Source organism: Myotis myotis, unplaced genomic scaffold, assembly GCF_014108235.1.
Source record: "Myotis myotis isolate mMyoMyo1 unplaced genomic scaffold, mMyoMyo1.p scaffold_m19_p_6, whole genome shotgun sequence".
Classification (NCBI taxonomy): Eukaryota; Metazoa; Chordata; class Mammalia; order Chiroptera; family Vespertilionidae; genus Myotis; species Myotis myotis.
Window position 1 is genome coordinate 71,669,419 of NW_023416368.1, and position 26,365 is coordinate 71,695,783.

Consider the following 26,365-nt stretch of genomic DNA (forward strand, 5'->3'; position numbering starts at 1 on the left):
AATCAGTTCATTGTAGGGCAAAAAGAAGTAATCCGTTTTAGAGGAAGTAAAGTAGCCAAAGGTCATAGAACTAAAAAGCCCTGAGAGCCCCAGCTGGTTTGGCTTAGTGGCAGTGGTTCTCAACCTTCTGGCCCTTTAAATACAGTTCCTCATGTGGTGACCCAACCATAAAATTATTTTCGTTGCTACTTCATAACTGTAATGTTGCTACTGTTATGAATTGTAATGTAAATATCTGATATGCAGGATGGTCTTAGGCGACCCCTGTGAAAGGGTCATTTGACTGCCAAAGGGGTCGCGACCCACAGGTTGAGAACCGCTGGACAGAGCGTCATTCCGCATACTGAAGGAACCCAGGTTTGGTTTCTGTCAAGGGCATGTACCTGGGTTGCAGGGTCAATCCTGGCCCTGGGCAACCAATCGATGTGTCTCTCACATATGGATGTTTCTCTCTGTCTGTCCACCTCCCTTCCACTTTCTCTAAATATCAATGGGAAAATATCCTCAGGTGAGGATTAACAAAAAAAAAGAAGAAAAACAAAGCCCTAAGACACAAAAGTCACATAACTGCTAATGTTAGGCAGGTATCTGAGGCGGAGGTGCTCAAATGTAGGAGAGCATATCTGTGAGAATGGGCATACCTGCGAGAGTACTCAGCCATGATTGCTGATTCCCCAGATACATGTTCACCTGTTGTCAGCCTGCTCCATGTGGAAAAGTTTAGCAGCATCAGCCTGAGGAAAAGGCTGGATGGATGAAACTGACACTCCTCTTTGAAGATCCAGAAACTGGCTCTTTTCTGGCACTCACTACTATCAGATCCCAAGAGACTGGCTCTCCCCAACCAAGAGGTACAGGGGACTGAGAACAATACCAAAATGTCCACTATTAGTTGTCAGTGAAAAGTACAACTCTCACAAAGCTCGGAAATCCACTTGTGGCTAAAACCAGTACCTTTGGCCTCAGAGTGCTACGCATGCACCAAAGGTTCATGGCAGATCTCTCTATTGATTTTGTATGATAAATCACTTCCAAGGGGAACAGGAAATCATGAAATGAATATCATCAGCACATTCTCTCCGTGTAAGCAGACTAGGTAGGAGTCAAAAAGTTGTTTGATGAACATGCAGTCAAAACAAAGATGAAGAGAATATTTAATGGCATCAGGGATGTCAGTGGTGGGTTTGGTTCGCCTTGACAAAACAACACTCCAAGTCTGCTGGCTGTGCCCTCCAGCTTCCACTCCATCCTAAGAACAACCCTGCCATTGAGATGAGGATATGTGCAGTGCTGGTTAGCATTTGGATGGTACTAGCAATATTCATTTCTCAGTCACCTTGTCTGTCCTTCCATCACTGAATAACACCTTCTAATCAACACATTCTTTTTTTTCCTTCTAATCCATTGCATGAGTTGTAAAGTTTTGCTGGCCATCCTGTCTCCTTCACATGATCTTACTTAGCTATTATCTGACCTATCAAGTGTTCTTTTTGTTGTTGTTATTAATTCTCACCCCAGGATATTTTTTCCATTGATTTTTACAGAAAGTGAAAGGGAGAGGGAGAGACAAAGAGAGAGAAACATCTCTGTGAGAAAGATACATTGATTACTTGCCTCCTGCACATGCCCTGACCAGGGCTGGGATCGAACCTGCAACCAAGGTACATGCCCTTGACCAGGAATCAAACCTGTGGCCCTCTAACCACTGAGCAAACCTGCTAGGGCTCAAGTGTTCATTTTCATTTATCTTTTTTTCATTTGGCACGTATTAACGGGCCAGGCACTGTGCTCATCACAAGGGATGAATGGTGAGCATGTCAGACACAGTTTTTGCTTTCATATGGCTGCAGGACTAATGATCTATAATGAGCTATAATTATGAATTGCTTTCATAATTTTGAGGCACAGACAATTCGCTTGAAGGATACTGAGTAAATCCCAGAGTTTTGAAACCCTCTGCAATGTGCAGAATGACTTCTGATGAGATCACATCTTCACGACCATGGCATGGCAGGACAAAACAATTAGAACATGTTGTTTTTCAGTATCCCCAGGTACTAGCTTATGCACCCCCCCAAATGCAAATCCACAATCACCTTCTTATATTAACAGGTTACCTGATATAAGTGCATGAAAATGAGTCCACAAAATGCCACATTGCAACAACTTCCAAATTAAAATAGGAGATAATTAACACAGTGTTAATTATCCTTTAGTTTTCCTCATTCATTTATTCCACAAACTTGAATTAAGCTCACGCCACCACATTTAAAGCACAATGTGCAATGTTGAGGCAAATACAATGATAAATAGGAAAAGGTCATGTTCTCAGTTTCCCATAGGTCAGTACACATCCTCAGTCCTACCAAATTCCCTAGCACCTTTCTTTATTCAAATTCCAGCTCCAACATTTACTGGACATGTTGGAATCAGGCAAATCGGTTTAATCTCTCTGTTTCCTCAGCCATAAAATGAGAATAATAGTCCCTACATTATAGAATCTGTTGAGGATCAACTCTAATGATTCATATAAAGCTCTTAACCTCAATATCTAGCATATGGCAGGTAACCAACAAAAGTTACCTATCAGCACTGGCGGTGATGGTAGAACTAAAAGTGATGATGGTAATACCAGTAGTAATTTGTACATCCAAATGAATGGCCAGAAGTATGACTGGAGTTGTTGTTCTTGTTGTTGTTTTAACAGTCTCTGACCATCTCACAGCTAAATTAATGCAAAAGTACCCAAAGATAGTAATTCCATGTATGCTATAGTTACTGATAATTAAAATTTAAAGGACCACATATCTCAAAGAGAAATTACATTTAATTCTCTTCCCTACCAAAATAATATGAGTAAAAATTTTCTCCTGAAGAAAATTGTTTTTGTCTCCCCTCAAAGGTTCAATTTTCAAAAAAAAAAAAATACTTTGGATAGAAGATGCAAACTAAATACAACAAATGAACTAAACATGAAAAAGAAATGTATTGCAGTAGTGTCAGACTCAGTTGTGACATTCAAAATGAGCACATCATGGGCGGGGTGAAGAGTTCAAGTTCATATCTAGCCTACACCTACGTTACATTGAGCAGAGGAATAGAAGAATCTCCCATTTTTCAAATACTCCTTCCTTCTCTCTCTTTCCAGCTCTTCCTCTCCAATTGAATTAGAAAATTGCTTATGAATTTAAAAGCAGATATTGCCTCTTCCAGCTTATTAGAGTCTTCTCTGGTTTTAGAAACCCTTTGAGCTGCCCTGCTTGGTTTCAAAACGTAGATATTACAGCTGGAAAGCTTGGTTGTGACTACTTGAGTTGTATATTAAAGAAAACAATGTTATTTAGTTTCTGAAGAAGATAGCATGGATTTAAAGGGAGTTAATCTCACATAAAGCAGGATTGGGGTGGGGAATAAAAATAAAATGTTTACCACTTATACCTACCTGTATTGGGGCTTAACTTCCTCCTGGCACTCAGAAGTAAACCCAGTCAGTTGGGGGAATTTCCAGATAATTATCTCTCCTAAAACAATTATGCATCATCAATAGAGCATACGATGCTGCATATCTTTGTAACTCTTTTCCTTATGTGTAAAATGGGGTTGAAAGAGGTTGTTGGCGTGAGATACAATATGTTCTAAATACATTAAGAAAATTTTTTCAGAAGCCCTATTGTGACAAGTTTCTTCTAATATCTACCCCAAAGCAAAGGAATTAGGTCCTGCCTTGTATGTCTGGCTGCTCCCCTCAGAACCCACAGCTTGGCTGCTTCTCTTTCATGGATTATGCAACTGCCCCAATTATCATCAAATAAGTACTGCATTTTTTTAATTATAGTAAAGCATGCATGACATAAAATTTGTCCTTTTAATCATTTTCAGTGTACAGTTTAATGGCATTAAGTACATTTCCATTGTTATGTAACTGTCACCAGAATTTTTTATCACCCCAAGTTGAAATGCTGTACCCATTAAGTAACTCCCCATTCTCCCTCCCCCAAGCCAGTAACCTCTATTCTATTTTCTGTTTCTATGAGTTTGACTATTTTAGGTACCTCATGCAAATAGAATCATATAATGTCTATACTATTGGAGCTGGCTTATTTCGCTTAGCATGTTTTTAAGGTTCACCCATGTTATAGTATGTATGAGAATTTCATGTGTTTTTAAGGCTGAATAATATTCCATTGTATACATACATGACATTTTGTTTACCCATTCATCCATTAATAGACATTTGGGTTGTTTCCACATTTTGGATGTTATGAATAACGTGACTATGAACATGTGTGTACATGTATACATACCCGAAAGTAGAATTATCAGTGATATGGTAAGTCTATGTTTAACTTTTTAGACACCACTGTACTATTTTCAATAGCAGCTGCACATTTATATTCCCACCAGCAATGCACAAGGGTTCCAATGTCTCCACATCCTCATCAAGACTTGTTTTCTGTTGTGTTTTATAATAATCCTAAAATGGATGTAAAGAAGTATCTCAATGTGGTTTTGATTTGCATCTTCCTGATGATTAGTGATGGTGAGCATCATTCCTTGTGCTTATATGTCATTTGTGTATCTTCTTTGGAGAAATGCCTATTTAAATCTTTGGCTCATTTTTTTTATTAGATTGTTCGCTTTTTTGTTATTGAGTTTTAGGATTTCTCTATATATTCTGGACATTAGCCCCTTATGAGATATGTTGGTTTATACACAGAAGGTGTTCATTTTGATGTTTATTTATACATAATTTTTTCTTTTGTTACCTGTGCCTTTTGTGTCATATCCAAGAATCATTGTCAAATCCAATGCTATGAAGTTTTTCTCCTGTTTTCTTCTAAAACATGTAGTTTTAGCTTTATATTCAGGTCTTTGATACATTTTGGATTAAGGTTTACATGATGTAAGGTAAGAGTCTAGCTTCATTCTTTTGCATGTGGATATTCAGTTTTCTCAAAACCATTTGTTGAAAAGACTCCTTTCTTCCAGTGAATTATCTTGCCACCTTTGTGGAAAATGAAAATCATTTGACCTTATGTGGGAGGGTTTATTTATGGGCTCCCTATTCTATTCCATTGGTTATATCTGTCTTTATAACCAACTGTTTTGATTACTGTAGCATTTGATTACTGTAAGCTTTAAAATCAGAAAGTTTGGGTCCTCCAACTTTATTCTTTTTCCCCCAACATTGTTTTGGCTATTCAAGATTTCTTGTTCCATATGAATTTAATTAATTTTTTTTTATTTTTGCAAAAAGGATTATTGAGATTTTGATAAGAATCTATAGATTGCTCTAGGTAATATTAATATGTTAATAATATTGCCTTCCAATCTATGAACATGGGATGCCTTTCCATTTATTTACATCTTCTTTAGTTTCTTTCAACATCCATAATATTTTAGCCAAATATTTCTACATAGCACTCCCCTGTGCAAGCAGGTTCCAGCTATACAGCTCAGCAGGCTCCCCAGGGTCCCCCAAGTCCTTTCTCTTCTCTCCCCAGGGCTTGATTTCCATGGAGCATCTCACCCTAGAAAGCAAGAAGGGACATTAGAGGCTAGCACTCTGTGCCTGAAGCTCTATTTGGCTCTGTTATCCTGGCCTCAGCCTCTTTATTTGTCTGTGTGAGTCAGTTTCATAGGATTTCCTCTAGAACTGAGACTGATACGAAACTGGATCCTGCCCTCTCAGCAAGCGGTCAGTTAGCACATGGTACCACTATCCCCCTTACTGAGAGTAAGCCAAGAGGAGGCTTTGAAGTCTAGCTATCGACTGTGAGGGTTTCACAGGCTCCTAAGGCCCTAACATAAGAGTTGGGCTCCCAGGTCTACCACTGACTTACTAAAACCTATCTACTGGTATACTTTGTGTAGCAGATTGAATGATGACTGGCAAAAAAAAAAAAAAAAAAAAAAAAAAAAAAAAAATTCCCAGAGCCTGTGAATGTGAATGTTCTTTTATTGATGGAATTAAGAACCTCAAGATGGGATCATCCTGGACTATCTAGGTGGATCCTACATCCTATGACAAGTGTCCCCATAACAGACATTCAGAGAAGACACATATAAAGAAGAGGAGAAGGCCATGTGAAGAAGGGAGAGATTGTAGTGAGGAGCCACAAGCTTAGGAAGCTGGAAGAAGCAAAGAACGAAATCTCCCCTAGAGCCTTTAAAGGGAGCACAGCCCAGTCAACACCTTGAGTTTGGACTTCTGGCCTCAAAAATGTGAGAGAATACATTTCATTTTCTTTAAACCACTAGGTCTGTGGTAATTTGTTACAGCTTTACAGGAAAGTAGTATACTTAGGTTTCTTTGTTGCAAAATCTATATATATAAAAGCCTAAGTGACCGAATGACCAGTCGACTGATCACTATGATGCACACTGACCACCAGGGGGCAGACACTCAACACAGGAGCTGCCGCCTGGTGGTCAGTGCACTCCCACAGTGGGAGCACTGCGCAGCTGACCAATGGGCTCCAGACTCAGGGCTCACAGCTGGCAAGCGCCTCTGTGAGAGTCTCTCTCAATTGGGACTGACTGGATGCGAGCCATTGCAGGTGCAGCAGGGCGAGATGAGTGGAAGCAGCAGGCGGCATTGGACTGTCGGTTTTGACACAGTCCCCACAGGGCACGCCAAGGTACCCCACCAGTGCATGAATCCGTGCACCAGGCCTCTAGTAAGAATATAACAGCACCAACCTCATAGAGTTGTTGTGATGATTAAATGAACTAATTTATGGAAAGCACAGAGCAGAGGGCCTAACACAGCAAGCTCTCCATTCAGTGTTGACTATTATTATTTATTGCTGTGGAAGCCCTGATTTGCATTACAAATGGATGGAGGAGGCAACATTTTACCTAAATCATGCAAGAAGCAGAGGTTCAAGAGAATAATTGTTTTTGCATGAGACACCTCTCATTTTTTTACAGTGAAAACTGCATCATTTTTTTTCTCAACCAATGCCCATGGATATAGGGAAAGTATTTCAAAGAACACATTCTAAACTCCTGTGGGTCTATGTGTTGGAGTTGGTGGAGAAAAAGCTATGTATGTAATTAACACATTAAACCATCTTTATGGGCCACCAGTTATATAAAGCAAGAATACTTTGCATCTGTATATATGAACATTTTTCTGGATAGTTCATAGTTTTCATCAGATTTTCAAAGACTGTCTGCAACTCAAAGGAAGTTAAAAATCACTTAGAGAAAATGATACTGACAACCTTGAATGAAACTATTAAGACCAGGTTCAAAATATAAACCAGGCAAGGAACACATTCAGCTGGGGAGGCCCTCTGTGGCTCAAAAAGTATTTGGTGGAGCTTTGCCCATGACCTAATTCCAGCAATAAAAGGAGATGAGTCAGGATTTGGGTGAGGGATTTGGGAGATGATGTAAGCAAGTGGCTCGGAGACTTGAGCAATCTCCTGAATAGGCCTGGTATGTGTAAGGTAACAGAACGTGGATATTAAGCACACCCAATAGAAATGCCTAGCAATAAATTCTTTCAAAATCATTTGGAAAATTCAATGCTGGTGAAGTTTCTTTGTAAAACCCTAAGACCAATGGCAAGAAGAAGAATAAATAGCTGTGATTGTGACCCCTCTCATTCATCACCAGAGAAACTAACATGAAAAATAGTGAACATTTTTCCTTTATTTAAAAGGTAATTACCGAGTAATTACTGCATGTTACAGTCTGAACTGTGTGAACCCAAAATTTATATGTTGAAGCTCTAACCCCTCAACAGTGTAACTATATTTGGACACTAGAGGCCCGGTGCACAAAAATGTGTGCACTCAGGGGGGTCTCTCAGCCCAGCCAATGCCCTCTTGCAGTCTGGGACCCCTCGGAGGATGTCCACCTGCTGGCTTATGCCCGCTCCCTGGGGGATTGGGCCCAAGCTGGCAGTCAGACATCCCTCTGGCAGCCCAGGAGCCCTCGGGGGATGTCCACTTACCAGTAGGGAGCAGACCTAAGCTGTAGTCAGACATCCTTAGTGCTGCTGAGGAGGCGGGAGAGGCTCCCGCTACTACCGCTGTGCTGGCAGCCATCAGCCTGGCTTGTGACTGAGCAGAGCTCCCCCTGTAGGAGCACACTGGCCACCAGGGGACAGCTCCTGCATTGAGCATCTGCCCCCTGGTGGTCAGTGTGTGTTATAGTGACCAGTCATTCTGCTGTTAGGGTCAATTTGCATATTACCCTTTTATTATATTATATTTTATTATATTATATTTTATTATTTTATTATATTACCCTCTATCCTTTATAGGATAGAGGCCTGGTGCACCGGTGGGGGCCAACTGGTTTGCCCTGAAGGGTGTCTCAGATCAGGGTGGGGGATCCCCACTGAGGTGCCTGGCCAGTCTGGGAGAAGGGCTGAAGGCCGGTTTCAGACTGGCCAAGCCCCCTGGCGACGGAAGCCCCCAGCCTCTCCTTTTTTTCTTTTTCTTTTTTATTCTGGGATTTATTTACCTTCTATAATTGAAACTTTGTAGCCTTGAGTGGAGCTCAGAGCCGACTGCGGCAGGCAGGAAGCTTGGCTTACTCCATCACTGGGGCAACCAAGCCTCCTGCTTGCTCCAGCTCTGTGGCTGCCGGCCGCCATCTTGGTTGCATTAATTTGCATATAGTTGCTCTGATTGCTGGTGCGTGTGGCTTAAGGCGTAGCAAAGGTATGGTCAATTTACATGTTTGTCTTTTATTAGTGTAGATGAGGCCTTTAAGGCGGTAACTAAGGTTGAATGGGCTCATAAAGTTTGGTCCCTAATCCAAAAGGACTAAAGTCCTCATACTAAAAGAGACAACAGGTGTATTCATACACAGAGAAAATGCCATGTGAGGATGCAGTGACAAGGCTGCTATCTTCAAGCCAAGGAGAGAGACCTTAGAGAAAACCAAACCTGTTGACACCTTGATCTTGGACTTCTAGCCTCCAGAACTGAGAAGTAAATTTCTGTTGTTTAAGCCACCCAACCTATGGAATTTTGCTATGGCAGCCCTAGCGGATGTGTACATTATACACCGCCATCTATGCCAGGTGCTGGAGGTACAGAAATAATTAAATCATGGCTTCTCCCCTGAGAAAGCCTCACTGGCTTGAAGTAACACTCTAGAACCCTGCCAGAAACAGAACCCAACCCTTGGTCTCCCCAAGTTACCTAAGTAACTTTGAACTAGGGTGTCAAGTAATTTGAACTTGCCTGGATGGCTGTCTAGTTTGAATACATACACAGAGTCACTCCGCCAGACTAGGCTAGTGTTGACTTACCTAAGACCTCTTTTGTCCTGCTTTATTTTGTTTTTGTTTTTTTATTCTGTTCTGCTCTATTTTCAGGGAGACATCAAGTCTCACTCTTTCCCAGAGGGGGAAAAAAATCATCCTTGGCTTTTGGCAACTGCCATTTATTTCACAGTCTCATCAGAGCCAACCGGTTCATTCTCAGCACTATTCACCCATTGAGTCTGGCATGATTACCTACATTCACAGTTAAGAACTTTGCGAGGAGGCAATTATGTAAAATGCTTGGATTAGAAGAAGGTGTGAGACGATTGTTCAGAAAGCCAACCAGCGCGTTCAAGCATTTTGAGATTATTACACTAACTTTTGCATAAATTGGTGCTCCAGGGTGGAATTTGTATTGTCACTGGTTTGAAAGCAGTGCGTTTACTTTTTCATAGGAAATAATCTGTTATCCCCATTGGTTTTGCATGAATTTCCCTCGTTACAGGACACAGTGATGGCGTGCTGGTCAATGTGACTCAAACATGTGAAAGCCAGACCTTCGCTGCTCATTCTTTCTGTTACCTATTTGTTTGATTTTGTGGCAGGGGGTAAGAAGGAGGGTGGAAATAGTTTCTTACCATTACTCTGGTTTTCCCTCTCCAAAATGAAAATAATATTCATAACCTCAATCCCACAGAAAAAAAAATTTCAGGGAAGTAGTTATACCATGAAATATTTTATAAATGTTAAATTATACTTCAGTATCCCATAATGCGACTTGACATGTCCACCTTTCTTCCCTTAAAAAGACCAATTCACCTCTTTTAATTTGCTGACTATGCTTAACAGTGATTAAATTTACAATTAAAAACTCAGACCCTGAATTATCGTACTTGAAAAGAAGAACAATTTGCTGACCTTCCTTAGAGGAATAGCTATTAAACTCAAGAATAAGTTCAAGAGATTCTACTTCTCTGGAAAACTTTAAAAGCCCACAAATTATCATGTATCTCAATGATTTTGCTGCAATCCTGCCCGAGGTCAAAGAGTCACATCCTTCTCAGAATCAACCCTATCATTTGATTGCAGATCTTCATTAACTAACGGTCCTGAGTTTTACCCAAGAGCTGAGTATCTCTATTAGACAAGCTTTTAAACCTGCCCACATTTCAATGACCTGGCCTAAACTCAAAAGAAGAATTATTTCATCTAGACACGGTGTTGTTTGAGTAGTTTTTCAAGTATGGGGGAAAATTTGCTTTATGTTTAATGCCTGGAGCTATTGACCTTGGCTTCGAGGATAATGTTGAAAGTGGCTTTTCATGATTAGACTGGAACTTGAGCAAATCGTAGATTTATTGGCAATTCATAGGTGAATCTAACCGTGGGGAGAAGTATTTGTATTCATAAAATAGCACTCCAGGAGAAAAATGGCAGGAATTTTAGGTGTCGAGACATTAGTTAAAAGGTGCGGTGCTTGCCCAGCACCGTGGGGCTCAGTCTGAGCAGATGGCGCCATGCCATTGTCTGAGTGACGGTGCAGAAGGGATGATGACCAAGGGGCTCCCAGCTCGCTCGGGAGTTTCCTCCCACAGTCTGCAGCTGAAATGGGGCCACGCTGCCTCCACGGCGCACAAGCCGCCTCTCCTGTAGCTTTCAAAGCAGCGTTCTCTGCTTTTAACCTCTCGACACAGGTGCAATTCGTGTTACTAGTAGCATGACTGTAGCTCTTCCTGTAAATGCCTTCTCTCCATGGGATACTGGAACACTCATATTAACTCCTGACTTAAAATGTCTTCCCTGACTTTCAGGTATCCTTTAAATATATATATATATTCAGAGAGGAAGGGAGAGGGAGAGAGAGATAGAAACATCAATGATGAAAGAGAATCATTGATCAGCTGCCTCCTACACACCCCACACTGAGGATCAATCCCACAACCCAGTCATGTGCCTGGGAATTTCCTGACCGGGAATCAAGCCATGACCTCCTGGTTCATAGGTTGATGCTCAGCCACTGAGCCACACCAGCCGGGCTTCAGGTATCCTTCTGATAAGTTTTCCTGTAGATATTCTTGAACTCTCACTGTAAAATCTTCCTCCAGATCTCACTTCCCCTCGTCCTGTACACTAACTCACCTGAGTTTTATGAATTTCAGGGAGAAAAGAAGGGCACAAGTAAGTCTGTTCATCTCCTAAACTACTCCTTCCAACTTTTTAAAAAATGTTATCTTTCATGTTTCTGACGTGCAGTATGCTTTTGTCTCATAACATGTGTATAATTCATACCAAAATATGACTAATTTTCACCCGAGCTTTCAGAAACCTGTGCTCAGCCAGCTTGCCACTGGCTGTTCCTTCACCAGCCCACGGCTCTACTCCAGCAGTGCACTCAAGAGGTTTTGCACTAAAATATTTTCTTCCTTGACTTTATGAAGTTATGATACCAAAACTTTGGTGGCGGGGGAGGGGGGAGTTGGAAATCCAAACTAAAAAAGAGTCATAGTTACTAAGAGTTCCACTTTATATTCTGATATGTTCAAAAGGTCAAAATTGTTCCATAGTCTCTGTTTTACAGAGGATATATCTGGCTGTTGGGCACAAAAGGAGGTATGTTCTAGTCAACCGCATAGGTCAAGGTAAAGTCACCACTCTTGCCATTTTCTAACTTTTCGGAAAATGGAATTCTTTAAAAATCTAGGTTCAAAATCTAGAGTCTCAGGCAAAGGTCAGGAAATGATTCCTCCTCTTTATCCCCCCAGAGGCCTTCTCTTGAATCACCATGCTTCCTCTCAGAGTCAAGCCACCATGCGCAACCTCCCTGTCCCTTCAGTCTTGGACCTCAGTGACTTGATTGTCACTTCCTCATCCTTTGGCTTTCCCACGGCCATTACCAAAGTTCCCTGAGCATTAAAGTGACTTACTTCTAACCCTGCTTCAGCCTTTCTATCTAGATCACACAGCAACCTAATTTTGGGTTGGGATCACTTCTCTCAGCCCAAGGATTCAGAACCTTCTTTAATTTCCTTATATTCTTTTGAGCTCAGTAAAGCAGTTGATGCAGATGTATCGTTTGTCTTGTACTTGTCTTGTGAATTAATATTCAGCGTTACAGTAATGTGGTATAAAAAGCAAGGCCCTGTATCTGCTTGTGAAAATCAAATGTTTTGGACAAATAACCCTTCACTTAAAAGGTCTATTCTGAGACAGGAAAATATGGCTCACAAACTATACTCTCAATGCTTAACTCAAGTAGCTGGATATAATTTTAGAAGAAGACTAGAGTGGAATGCATATCAATATGAAGGCCCTGTGGTACTATTTCTGCCATGAGCTTTTTTTTTTTTTTCTTTTTTTCATAATGTAAGCCAGGCTTCTGAAATGCAATTCCCAGAGCAAGAGAGAGGTGCCAAAGCAATCACATTTATGGTAAATCCAGAAGAGGAAGATCTCTGTGGGTATCATTTCAAGGAAAGGTCTCTGTCAACAGTCATTGGGCACCAATGGAATGGAGCAATTAGAGATGGAATGGACCTGTTCAAGCAAACATGGTGTGGTGGCCATGAGGCAGAATCTTAAAAAGTGAAACATCCTGTAAGGATAATGAAAGCCTTGTCAGTGCTTTGTATTTATATACCGTTTTTAATTTCTAAAAGCAGTTGAAAAAAATGTTAAGTCTCAAATGAGTTAGGCCAGGACTTATCTATAACTAGAGGCACGAAATTCATGCATGGTAGGGTCCCCAGGCCTGGCCGGTGATCAGGGCCATTCAGGGCCTTCCAGTTGCCAGGCAGGGCCTCCCTTCCCCCGGCTGCCAGCTGCTGGGTGGGGCCTTCCTTCATTCCACGTCGCCCCCTGGTGGTCAGCTCATGTCATAGTGAGTGATCAAACTCCCGGTCTCCCTGTCCAACTCCTGAGGGGACACTTTGCATATTAGCCTTTTATTATATAGGATTCTCTCCTCAAATCTCCCCATCCCAGAAATGTTGGTTCTTTTTTCATTCTACTTTTCCCCTGTATTTGTCTTTCCCATTGCTATCAAGCTTCTAGAAAGAGAAGCTTCCATTTGTGTGCTCTAACTCTCACCTCCCAGTTGTCCTCAGTCCACTTAGACTCTGTCTTCTGCCTTCATTCACCACACCACAGACATTGTCCTTGAAAAGGCCACTGGTAACTTCCTAACTGCCAGCTCCTCCAACTTGACCACTCTTTGGAATTTGACACTGTTGACCCCTCACACACTATCTGAACCTCTTCTATCCATCTTCTTTCTCATTCCCCTCTTACTTTCCCTTTCTTTTTCCTAGCTCCTTTCTTTGCCCACTCCCCAAAGAAAGCATTCCTCAGGATTCCAATCAATCTTCCTCATACTCTTTGCTTGTGTGATATCACATCTTTCTCTGACTTCAGTTATTACTCAGATGTGGTCACATCAATCGGAGTCTTGTCAGGAGATAGAAATCACATCAGAGAAATTTTAATGTAAAGAAAATTGTTAACTAAGAAAGGGATTTTTAAAAGACTCTGAAGAGTACAGAGGCAACCACTTCAGAAAGCAGGAACCAACATTAGGGATGAGAGAATGTGAGCAAGACAGGAGCTCAGAAACTTAAAGGGCTTTCCCTCCCTTCTCCCACCAAGGTGAGGTTCAGGCCTCATTTCATACTGTGTGATACATTGTTAAGGCAGCCTAGCAAACAAATATATGCACGTGCAAAAGAATGAGGTTGGAACTTTACCTTATAACATCTACAAATTTTAATTCAAAAAGGTTCAAAGACCTAAACATTACAAAATTCTTAGAATAAAACATAGGGAAAATCTTCATGGCATTGGATTTTGTAATGGTTTCTTAAATGTGGCACCAAAAACAGGCAACAAAAGAAAAAAAAAAACATAAATTGAACTTGATTAAAATAAAAAAATTTGTGTTTCAAGACACTGTTAACAGAATGGAAAGGCAACCTACAAAGTAGGAGAAAATATTTGCAACTGTATATCTGATAAGGGATTAATACCAGAATATATGAAGAACTCCTACAATTCAACAACAACACAAAACAAACACCCAAATTCAAAAAATGGGCAAAGAACTTGAAAAAAAAAATTTCCCATAGAAGACATACAAATACCCAGGAAACACACGAAAAGATATTCAATGGCATTAGTCATTAGAGAAATGTAAATCAAAACTATAACGAGATACCAATTCACACCCCCTCGCATGGTTATTATAAAAAAACAGAAAACAGGTGTTAGCAAGGATGATAAGAAATTGGAACCAATGAACATTGCTGGTTAGTATATAAAATGGTGCATATAGTCTCTATGGAAACACTAAGGCGGTTCCTCAAAAGATAAACATAGAATTACCCAGCAATTTCACGCCTAGGCATTTGAACAAAAGAACTAAAAACAAGTTGTAAGCTAATGTTTACAATATCATCACTCACAATAGCCAAAAAGAGGAAACAACTCAAATGACCATCAATGGATGAATGGAAAACCAAATGTGACTGATAGATGGAAATAGAGATAGACACAGAGATATACATAGAGATACAAATATTATATACAATAAAATTATTATTCAGCCTTAAAAAGGAACAAAGTTCTGATAGATACTACAATATGGATAGACCTTAAAACATTACATTAAGTGAAAAAAGGATGGCACACAAGGTGGACAAACATATCTAGGTACACTTATCTAGATACCTAGAATAAGCAAATTCACAGAGCCAGTAGATTAGAGGTTACCGGGGGTGAAATAAGTGGGGAAGTTACTGTTTTGGGTGATTAAAACATCCTGAAAATAGATAGTGGTGGTGGTTAAACAGAATTTTGAATGTACTCAATGTGATTGAATTTTACACTTAAAAGTAGTTATAATGGCAAAATTCACATTACATATATTTTATTGCAATTTATTTAAAAGCCCACGAGGTAATGTTGAAGGTGTGTGAGACTGGAAAGGAGAGGAAAGGAGTGGGACATTTGGGATTGAGGGCCAGCATCAACAGAGTTCGCTAGTGGATCAGGGGAGAATATGGGTGTACTAGCTGACATCGAAGTTGCCCGACTGAGATCTTGAGTAGCTGCTTATGAGATTATCAAGATTAAAAGGTGATCCAGACTGATAAAAAGGTCTGGAGTTATAGGCCACCACTTGTTCAGTTGTGGTCTCTCAGTATGTGAAGGTCTTTATGGGACATTTCATAGTTTAATAGAAATGTGATCTATGACATTACCCCATTCACCAATATAATTGCTTCAGCTGAAAAAATGAGCAGACAAACAAATAAGTAGTAGCTAACATTTGCTGACCACGTACAGTGTACCAGACAGGGTGCAAGCGCTTTGTATACATCAGTTTAATCTTCACAACCACCCTCCAAGGCATGATTATCCTCATTTTATAAACCCTATGCTGGGCCATTCCAAGTTGAGCCATTCCCTAAAAAATGTCTTGCACTGTCCAGGCTCCATATGTAGGTACATTTCGGACCCCTAATGCTGCCATGTTGTTCTGTCATTTCACTCTCTAGACTCAATTCTACTTGTCCTCCAGAGCCCCTTCCAAAGTCATCAGTTCTACACAGTGTTCCAAGCTGACTCAATCAGAACTGATCATTTCATCTTCAGTTCTCACCTAGCACTTAGCACTTAGTAATCTAAGAAAATGCCTCCCAAGTGGTGTCTTCCCACTAGGACTCTGGGCTCCTTAAGAACTGAAGAGCTTTTTCCTTGTCTTTGAAGCTCCATCTGTACATCTCAAAGTGCCTTTTGTTCAGGAGCACTCCTTAAGTGTAGACTTCTTATCAATGGACAAACTGAGTTTTGAAAGGGAGTGCATGGCTCAGATTATAGGGAAACCCTCTGGTGCCTGGTCCCCATTCTGTTCTCTCTCCCTGCTACACTCACATCTTCTTTCTGTCTAGCTCTGCACATCGATGCGCATTCGGAAATCAACTTCAGTCCATAGAAGGGAAGCATCTTGGTTCCTTTTGCAGCATTCAAAATTCATGGCCAGAAATATTAGGAGCCTCAAACCTTCCTTCCCCTCTGGAATATCCTCTCTGAACCAAAGCTTACACAAAGGAGACCAATTCTTTCTTTTTCACTGTCTACCCAGTACCTAGCATAGTGCCTAGGACAAAGCAAATACATAGTAAACATTTGTTGAATGTATCATGAACCCACTACTTCTGAGTTAAAAGACCCCAAGGGTTCACCGGTGTGGTTCAGTGGTTGAGCAGCAACCCAATGAGCAAGGAGGTCTAGGTTCGATTCTCAGTAGGGAGCTTGCAGGAGGCAGCCCCTCGATGATTCTCTCTCATCATTGATGCTTCTAATTCTCTCCCTCTCTCTTCCTCTCTCCGAAATCAAAGACTTTTTTAAAAAAGACCCCACGGCTATCAGGAAATTAGCAAACAATGCTCTCTCATTTGTTAAACGGAGGCTTGTCTTTCTAACAACCAATTGAATTACTTATCACCTACTAGCTACCTTGACATTTATATCACACTAAAGACCCAATGCACAAAATTCATGCAAGGGTAGCCCTTCCTTCCCCTGGCTGCTGGCACCGGCTTCCCTCTGGCACCTGGGACCCAGGCTTCCCTCCGGCCCCAGCTTCATCCAGAAGGACATCCAGAATCATGTCCAGAATCACATCCGGTCTAATTAGCATATTATGATTTTATTATTATAGATAGCCCTTCTCTTATACCTCTTTCAGAAAACCTCCTGTGTTGGGAAGAAAAAAAAATCAACCACAGTGTTCAAGCTGAGCCTGACTTCTCTTGCATACCTAAGAAATCCTTTGCCCTCTGCCAGGCCTTCTCCTAATCCTCACCAAAGGAGATTATCTCTGTAATCCTGCCACACATCCTGATTCCTTTCCCCCCATTTGTCTCCCTCTTCCCTCCCATTCCTAGTGAAGCACTACCTTACTTCCCAATCATGTTCAGTCTCTCTCAAGAGAGACACAGTTTTAATGATGCCAAGTCCTGATCAAAGAAATAAAGGCTGAAAAGGATCTATCCTGTCACAGGTCCAGTCAGCTCTGTGTCCTGGACGTGTGTGTGTGTGTGTGTGTGTGTGTGTGTGTGTGTGTGTGTGAACTGTTCTCCCTTCAGCCACAGATACCAAACCTGCATTGAAAAAGTACACATCGTTTCTAAATGTTCTGGTCTTCATCTTAACACTTTATTCAAGTGAGTAAACATGTATTAGAATCAGTTCTATTGGGATTTTTTCCACCTGCTTATTATGGTGGCGTTGAATTTGTGAGCAAGAGGAGAGGATGTCAACGTGTGCTGAAGAGTTGGAAAGAAAAAGAAAAGGGAGAGAAGCAGACGAGGCGTGCCTGATGTTCATTCATCTGGTGGCCAAGGCTGGAGCCGGTGTTGAACGCTCAGCATTTCCCCTCTGGCACCGCTGGGTTCTGGAATTCACACACATGTAGACAATGACGCCTTTGAAACTTGGCTTCCAGAGAGGTTTATCCCGTTGTCTACACAGGTGCCAATCGAGTGAGAATTTAGAAAATGGGCCTCCTCCATTCCTGCCAAGCCCTTCCGAGTCACAGCATTTAGATTTAGAAACAGAACAGGGCTCCCTGGGAGGCGTCGGCGTGAATCCAGGGGCAGATTTGGCCGAGCTGCTAGTCGGTGTCGCTGGCTCATGTGTCTCCTTTTCCCCCCACATCCCTTCTCCAAGAGCAGAGCCCCTCCCGTGAGTGAGCACCAGGCCAGCCCACAGAGGGGAGCAGACTTCCTCCCCTCTGGCCAAGCCGCCGTAGCCTGTCAATAGCTGCTTTTTCCCAAAATGCCATTCAGAGCTCCTGGGCGCGAGCGGAGGACACAATCGTGCCCTGAAGATGTCTTTGGCAGCAATGAATGCAGGTTCTCTAAGAAGAGTGTCTGTGAGTTAAATGGCCCAAGAATGAAAAGACGGCCTGCCAGGGCTCCTGTCAGGCGGCTGCCAGGTTAGGCGGCTGGAGAAACTGACACCTGCACGCAGATAAGGAGATCAAACAGCAGCTTCACAGAGCGGGCCGGGCTCCAGACAGAGAGAGCAGCAGCGAACTGTTGACCTTCTGGGTGTTTCTATTTCGCCAACGAAACTCTTGCTCACCAAGGCATTGCTTTGACAAAAAGCACATTTTAAGGTTGGCTCCCCAAATCCCATGGTAAAGCTCCTCCCTGGTACTTGTTGGGAGAAGGTGGAGAAAAGTAAAAGGGGGGAGAGTGAGTCACAGGCACTTGGACACCAGCCAAGTCTGTTCCCTGTCTCCCAGGATTTTCCATGCTAAGTGGAGGGATGCGATTAGTTTGCAAGGGTTGGGAGGCAAGCATTTTCCCTCATTCAGGGTTCAAATTTGGAGTCTCTGCATTCCAGGAAAATGAGTGCAAAGGTACTTGTATGTATTTACTCACAGTTCATTTGTTTTCGGGGAAAGAGTCCGTAGCCTTCCTTGGATTCTCAGAGAGGTCTGTAGGCCAAACTAGGTTAAGAACCGTTGCCCCTGTCATAGCCTGTTTGACTCAGTGGATAGAGCGTCAGCCTGCGGACTGAAAGGTCCCCGGTTTGATTCGGGTCCAGGGCACATGCTCAGGTTGCGGGCTTGATCCCCAGGAGGGGGCGTGCAGGAGGCAGCCGGTCAATGATTCTCTCTCATCACTGATGTTTCTCTTTCTCCCTCTCCCTTCCTCTCTGAAATCAATAAAAATATATTTTAAAAAAAGAACCGTTGCCCCTACATTATTTCAGATTCCCTTTGATCAGGGACAGAGACCCAGAAAGTAGAGCTCCACTAGTACATGATGAACCCAAGCTGTGGCCAAATTCCCTGAATAAGGAAACTGGTACCCACCACACTGACTCCCTCCTGAATGACATCACACCAACCCCCACTCCTAAAGCAAGTGAGATGTGAAATAGCCCTCTCCACCACCACCTCATCCCAGCATCCTTTATTCCTCTCATGTCACCCAGTATATTTCCTTATAATCTTTTCTCTGCCTCAATGCCCCACCCAAGTAGAATAGGCCCAGGGCAGGCACCTTCGGTCGTGGGCACAGTCCTTACCTTCTCTACTCGTTCTGGGCAAAAGAACCTTGACTAAGCTGATCAGCGGAGCACATCCTGTTCCTGTTCCCATTCTTCACAGCATCTAAAGGGATTATTTTAATCCAGGACTATACAAAGGCATGAAAAGGATTCAGCTATTTGAGCTTATCCACGCCTGCATACCTAAACAACAACTATAAACAATATCCAACTCTGTGACTCCCGGATGTGGCTCTGCTGGGAACAGAGCTGGTGAGATCTTCAGGCAGGAAGACTGGACAAAGGGATGTGTCTATGTCCAAACGCTCTGATCCTGTTTCTGCTTTTGATTCTTTTCATAGTCTGCCCTTTCCCCCCCACTAACAATTCAGTTCCTTCTATCCGTGTCAATATAATAATTGTAAAGAACTATCTTCAAAAAAAGGTCTTTTTTTATTATTCTGCAACTTGTCACAGGTCAGACTTTACGTAGAGAATCTTTGTCCGGTATAGTATTGCACCAATAATGCCCTTTGCTACTTTGCTAATGCTGTTGGGTGACAGGTTACATTTGTCAGCCAGGTATAGGTATAGACCAAGACCACCCCAGGCAAACTACAATGTCAAGGTCATCTTGTCCTGCCCAGAACCATACAGTGCTCAGCGATTCACTCTCTTTCACCTCACACTTTACCTGCATCACCTGGCTCATTGGGGATCTCACCCCCAGCTAGGGTGCAAATGGTAGAAGATGCTTTTGAGCAAGAAGATAACAGATTCCTAACTGAATTCCTAACCTCCTGAAGAAGACATATCTCCCATTTTAGAAAAGTCATGAACTCTACAGTGCTCCCTGTGTTGCCTGTCACACATTCTTTTGCTGGAGTCAGCCACAGCTTGCTCTTCAACCTTCTCATGTCATTTTACATGTAGACTGGACCATGTTATTTTTACTTCCCTGTTTTCTCCATAAATTGCACATAAATTTAAAGCATCATTCAATAATCATGAAACCTCTCTCTCTCTCTCTCTCTCTCTCTCTCTCTCTCTCTCTCTCACACACACACACACACACACACACACACACACACACACACACCAGCTGCTGAGTCTGTGCCAGAATTGTCATAGATAACATAGAGCTAGAGGTAAAATGAAAAAGGGCCTCATGCTCACTCCTCCTTCCTTCCACAGATTCGAAACGTGGCAGCCAATCTCTGTGTGGACAGCAAGCATGGAGCCACGGGAACCGAGCTCAGGCTGGACATCTGTGTCAAGGATGGCTCTGAAAGGACATGGTCTCATGAGCAGGTATGCCGGCTCCCAGAAGCCGTGGGCTAGGGGCCGAGGCAGGCACGGGGGGACACAGTGGGAAGGAATCTCCGGAAAGGCTGTGTGGGGCCTGGGGGAGGCCGTGGTTCTGTAGGTGAGTGAATCGTTTCCCTTCTTTGTTTCTGCTCCTCCTCAGAGCAGTTGTGATCCTCAATGGAGATCATGTATAAAAATGTGCTTTAAGTCATAGGAAGGATGGAAGAAATGTTGACTGTGGCCCTGTTATATTTCCTTTCCCAGAATATATCGTTTTCAAACCATGAAAGGCCTGTCCGAGGCTGTGGAACTCTTCCAACTAAATTTCATGGCTTTCGTGAAAGACTTTTTGTTACTCCATAAGTTTGTATGACTTTAATCTTACTTCCGCCCTCTGGCTGTTTATGGAAAAGAATATTTTACATACACCTCTGGTTGCTGTAGGAGTTTGTAATCTCACACATGAAAGATACCTTGGAGGCAATAACACCCCATGAAGGATGAGCTTCATGGGCTACGTACAGGCTGTGTGTTGCTTCTGATTGAGAAAACCTTTCAGTGCTGCCCAGTTTGTGAAGTGAGGTGTGACCCCTGACCCGCTTTGAAGCTTGACAGCCCTCGTGAGGGGCTTTCCTCACACTGTGTCCCTGTTGTACCGTTTTCATGTTTAACTATGAACTATTTCAAATAGGAAACTATAAAAAACATTATACCCGGCATTTATAGACTCATCATGCAGATTTAACAAGTATCTTCAGCTACTTCTATATTTTTTAAAGAATAAAATTTACACCCTAGCCGGTTTAGCTCAGTGGATAGAGCGTTAGCCTGTGGACTAAAGGGTCCCGGGTTTGATTCTAGTCAGGGACACATGTCCAGGTTGCAGGCTTGATTCCCAGTGGGGGCTGGGGGGGAGGGGGGAGGCAGCCAATCAATGATTATCTCTCATCATTGATGTTTCTATCTCTCTCGCCCTCTCCCTTCCTCACTGAAATCAATAAAAATATATATTTTTAAAAAAGAATGAAATTTACAAATACAGTTAAAGCCCCTGCCCCGCCTTGCTACTCCCTTCTCTCCCTCTGCAAAGGATATATTCCACGATCAGGATAGTATGTCCTCCCTGTGCTTTCTGCTTCCCAGAATTGTCTATAATGCCTCTCTTAGGCAAACCAAAAAGGAGACAAGCAATTTCCAGTAAAGTATTAGTGATGTTCTACTCTGCTCCGTTCTGCTCTGTTCTGTGCTGTTCTGTTCTGCTTGAGATATTCCTTACGTGTCTATCTTTTCTATTATGGGTAAAAACCTGCCGTGCCAGCCTAGGGTCTCCCAGAGTCCTCAGGTGTGCTGAGACCCAGCACGGTGGCGCCGCCCCCCACTGCCCCTTCCTGCCCCACCTCTAGCCTGAATTCTCGGGCAGAGCAGCATCATTCAGGAAAGCACCCATGCACTGAGTCCATAGCACCATCCAGAATTAATTCAGTCAATCACTGAACCAACAATGCCCCTTCCACCCCAAGCCTGTAATCTGGTCCTTGCACTCTTTTTTAAAAATTATAATATATATATATTGATTTCAGAGAGGAAGGAAGAGGGAGAGAGAGATAGAAACAGCAGTGATGAGAGAGAATCATTGATTGGCTGCCTCCTGTACACCCCACACTGGGGAGCAAGCCTACACACACACACACACACACACACACACACACACACACACACACACACCACTCCCATCCCCTGCATGTGCCCTGACCAGGAATCAAACCAGGACCTCTCGGTTCATAGGTCGACCTTCAACCACCGAGCCATGCCGGCAGGGGGAGGTCCTTGTACTCTTATCCCACAAGCTCACGATGTTCTAGCAGGATCCTGGGCCATGCAGTCAGGCCCACCTAGATTTCAGCCCGTTTACCCTGTGTGTCCTTGTGAAGTTATTAAACCTTTCTAGGCCATAGTTCCTCCCTCTTTAAGTAGGGACCACAATTCAGCTCCCAACAGGGTTATTATGAGAATAAGTCATGTCTGTTATATAACAGCATCTTGCACATCGGTGCAGAGTCAATATACTTTTCTGCCTTCTCCCAGTCCTCCCCCCAGAGCGCTTCATGCTGACACCAAATTAGAGCTCTCTCAGGTCCCAGGCAGCCGCCACACACCAAATACTCTTTGTCGTTCACTCAAATCTCTATCTCGCAGCGTGCCACGCTGATCAGATGGGCTATGAGGAAGCCTGTAGCCCCAGGACTCACTGATGGGAATGAAGTGTCAGTAAAAGCTGACTCACCTGCCCCTTTTCCTCTCTCTCTCTCTCTCTCTCTCTCTCTCTCTCTCTCTCTCTCTCTCTCATCGCTGTCTCTCTGTAAGCACCACAGGGAAGCTACCAGGGGTGTGAGATAGCATTGGCCTGTTACCTCCAAGAAGCAATTCTGACTTCAGCCTGGGAGCCAGAGAGAAGAGTTCAGAGGCCTCCCAGTAAGACTGGTACCTAGAGATGAAAGGTTATTTTCTAAAAGGAAAAAGAAAAGGGAGCATGCCATAAGGAAAATCTTTGTCTGAAGGGTCAAATTCCTCTCTGCCACCTCCATTCAGCCCAACCAGGAACCAGACCTAGGCAGCTGGTTGATATGAGGTACGCATACCTGAATGCCTGAATCAGGAGCAATATTTCTATCCCCTGGAGTGTTCTAGAATGAAATATTTTTCTGGACTTCAGATTTTATTTTCCCGCTGAAAATAAAGATATAGATAAAACCAACTCTAAGGTATACACTTTAAAAATTGTTCTTTTATTTTCCTTCCCGCTCAGGCAAAACTGTAAACATCTATGGGATGTAATTCAAGAAATAGTCAGCAGAGGGCAGCACTAGACAAGCGGACATAAGAGGAACTAAAGGGACCAGTTAATAAATCTCTTTAAAAAGATTTCCAGTCTCTGGAGACTGAAAGCAGAGCTACAGGAAGATTAAACAAGGTTGACAGGAGGTTGAAAATAAATCATATTTAAAATATGCACCAGGCTATATTGACTTGGAGGTGAAAACATTGCAAGCTGCTTTGTTTTCTAGTAATTAACTGCAAGCTTTATTCAATGACTTATTAGCATTAGGTCCCATTCTTTTACATTTAGATGAAAATTCCTGAATGAGAAAAGAAGTATATCAGGACAGGAAAATTATAGCTATTCTTTTTCATTCAAAAGCATTCATAGAACACAAAAGGGACACTTATGAAAGCTCAAGTGACCCTGTATATTTAAAATAAACACAACAGTTCCATGGGCGCTGAAGAAGAGTCTGTTGAAGCGCCCATTTTTTAGTTGAGGGGAAAATATGTATTGTCACTGTTTCCAAACTGAAGATGAGTTTGAACTTTATTCTCCAACACAGATATACATGAGTCACAACAACTATATAAAAGACAACTGGAAAACACTTATGCAGAAAGGCCCATGAAATATGAACATTCCTACTTAAAAGCACAAATCATTAGTCTTACTAAGACTGGAGAAAACTTCTGAGAGTGAATTCGTTGAAGGAGAAATACTTAAACTTTGAAAGGAGAGAAACTACCCATTAGAATAGCAGTCTTGGCGTGTTCCTTTTCTTGTTAGTTCTTTTTTAAATCATTTTTTTGTTTTTCAATTATAGTTGGCATACAATATCAGGTGTACCCGCCAGAGATGACGCATTCTATAACTTGCTAAGTGATCATCCGGGTAAATCTCATCCCCATCTGACACCACACGTAGTTATTAGAATATTACGGGCCGTATTCCTCACGCTGCACTTTACATCCCCTTGACTATTCTGTAGCAACCAATTTGCACTTCTTAATCCCTTCACCTTTTTCGCCCAGCGCCCCCAAACCCCATCCCATCTGGCAACCCTGAAAATGTCCTCTGTGTCTATGAGTCCGTGTCTGTTCTGCTTGTTCGTTTACTTTGTTTTTTAGATTCGATTGTTGATAGATAAGATTGTTGCAGAGCACCAGTGATGACTAATGTGACTTCTATGAAGGAAGCAAATGTCTGATTCGTTTTTCAGGGCCATCTATTTAGCTGTTTGATATCACTGTGGCATTGTGTGCTGGCTTTCCGTTTCCTTTAGGGGCCAAGAAAGAAAACTAAAATTAGACTGTAGGTCTGGAAAGGATACTCCCCAGTGGCCATTATATTATGAGTCCCTGGGAAGAGGGAGGAGGGGAGGGGAAGGGAAGAGGGGTGCGGAGAGAGCCCTGGTGCTGTTTGGCCAGGCAGCTGCTCTGATCGCATTCTGGGGAGGAAGCGCTGACTGCAGTGGAGCAGGCCCTGGTCCTGCTGAGGAAGCAGACAAAAGCTCCTTTCAAAGGCCTGGAGGGGAGATGTGCAAGCAGAGATGAAGCAGGTCCCTGCATGTGGTAAAAGGACAGATTCTGGGACATGGTCTCACTCTCAGGACAGAATACATGGATGGACACAAACTGCAAAAAGGGACATGCGCTATCTCCCATAGCTGCCAACCACACAGCAAAGTATCACCCCCTGCAGAAAGAAAAATATTTTTAATCTTTCCAAATCAGGTAGCAAAGCTATGATAGTGTATTTGCAGTTCTGTGTCTAGTGAGCTTACTCATGCAATACAATGCAGACGCAGGCAACGTTACTCACACCACATTAATGTTAAAGCAAAGATGTTATGTGTCATTAAGGAGTTATGTGTCATTCTGAATCTACATTTAAAAGTATCACTTAACAGAAAAAAGTAGAGTCCTGGCCTGTGAGGCTCAGTTGGTTGGAGCGTCATCCCGTGTACTGGAAGGTCACAGGTTCAATTCTAGTTAGGGCACATACCTGGGATTTCGGTTCAACCTCCGGAGTGGGTACAGGAGGCAACCAAGCCATGTGTCTCACTCACATTAATGTTTTGCTCTCTCTTCCTCCCTCTCTAAGAAAAAGTAGTGAAAGTAATATCAATTTCCTCTAAAATTGAGGGATGGAGGTTAAAAAACTCATGAGTTATTTTCTGGGAAATCTAAATTCTTCTGTCTGTAAGAAACAGCCCAAGGGAAGAAGACAAACTATGAATGTCACAGTAACATCACCCAAGGCAAACAGTGGCAATGCTTTCATCATGTCTGCTTGTTTCTGCCTTGACAAGAGTGCACACAGAAAAGTGTGCCTAATGAGTGAAACACTCAATGCCTGATTGCTTTGACATGGCCATTAGGGTAAGATAAATGGCAATAGAATGCATTTCAAAAACATAAGCAAAAACATTTTTAGCTAATGGTAGAGGCAACAGAGTAAGACGATGAATACAATCTGAAGCTATATCACATGGGGGGTGGGAAAGCAATCACCAGGTAATAATAATAATAATAATAATAGTAATAGTAATACATAAAACACTGAAGACTGCAGGCTAATAATCAGTCTACAAATCTAGTGACTGTTGCACTATAATAATAAATCTGGAAACAAGAAATAAAAGTCACTTAAAGATGCTCTGAAATATAATTGTGACAATACATGAATAAATCTGTCCAAGAGACACATCTGTGTAAGTGTGCCCTAACACGGGTATTCTTTTGGGCCTAACAGATTCATTTATTAAAAAGTAAGACAAGCAAAACATAAGAAAAAAATAAGTAAGAAATACTGTTATAAAGCCATTTGACCCCTGCAGGCCTGATTTTCCTCAACTGCATAATAAGAGGCTGTTCTAAGTCATGATTATGGTCCCTTTTGGCTCCAGCCTTCTGAGAGTACAGCAGGTCCTCCAATCATGCTGT

The 26,365-nt window shown here is 42.3% G+C and overlaps 1 protein-coding gene across 1 annotated transcript in view; it reads left to right on the forward strand.

The window, feature by feature from the left end:
- The window catches only part of GALNTL6 (polypeptide N-acetylgalactosaminyltransferase like 6), a 955,099-nt gene that overhangs the window by 906,514 nt on the left and 22,220 nt on the right, over positions 1-26,365 (forward strand). Inside the window, exon 11 of the mRNA XM_036315018.1 lies at positions 20,483-20,599. Coding sequence (XP_036170911.1) covers positions 20,483-20,599 — 117 coding nt within the window. The remainder of the gene's footprint in view (positions 1-20,482; positions 20,600-26,365) is intronic.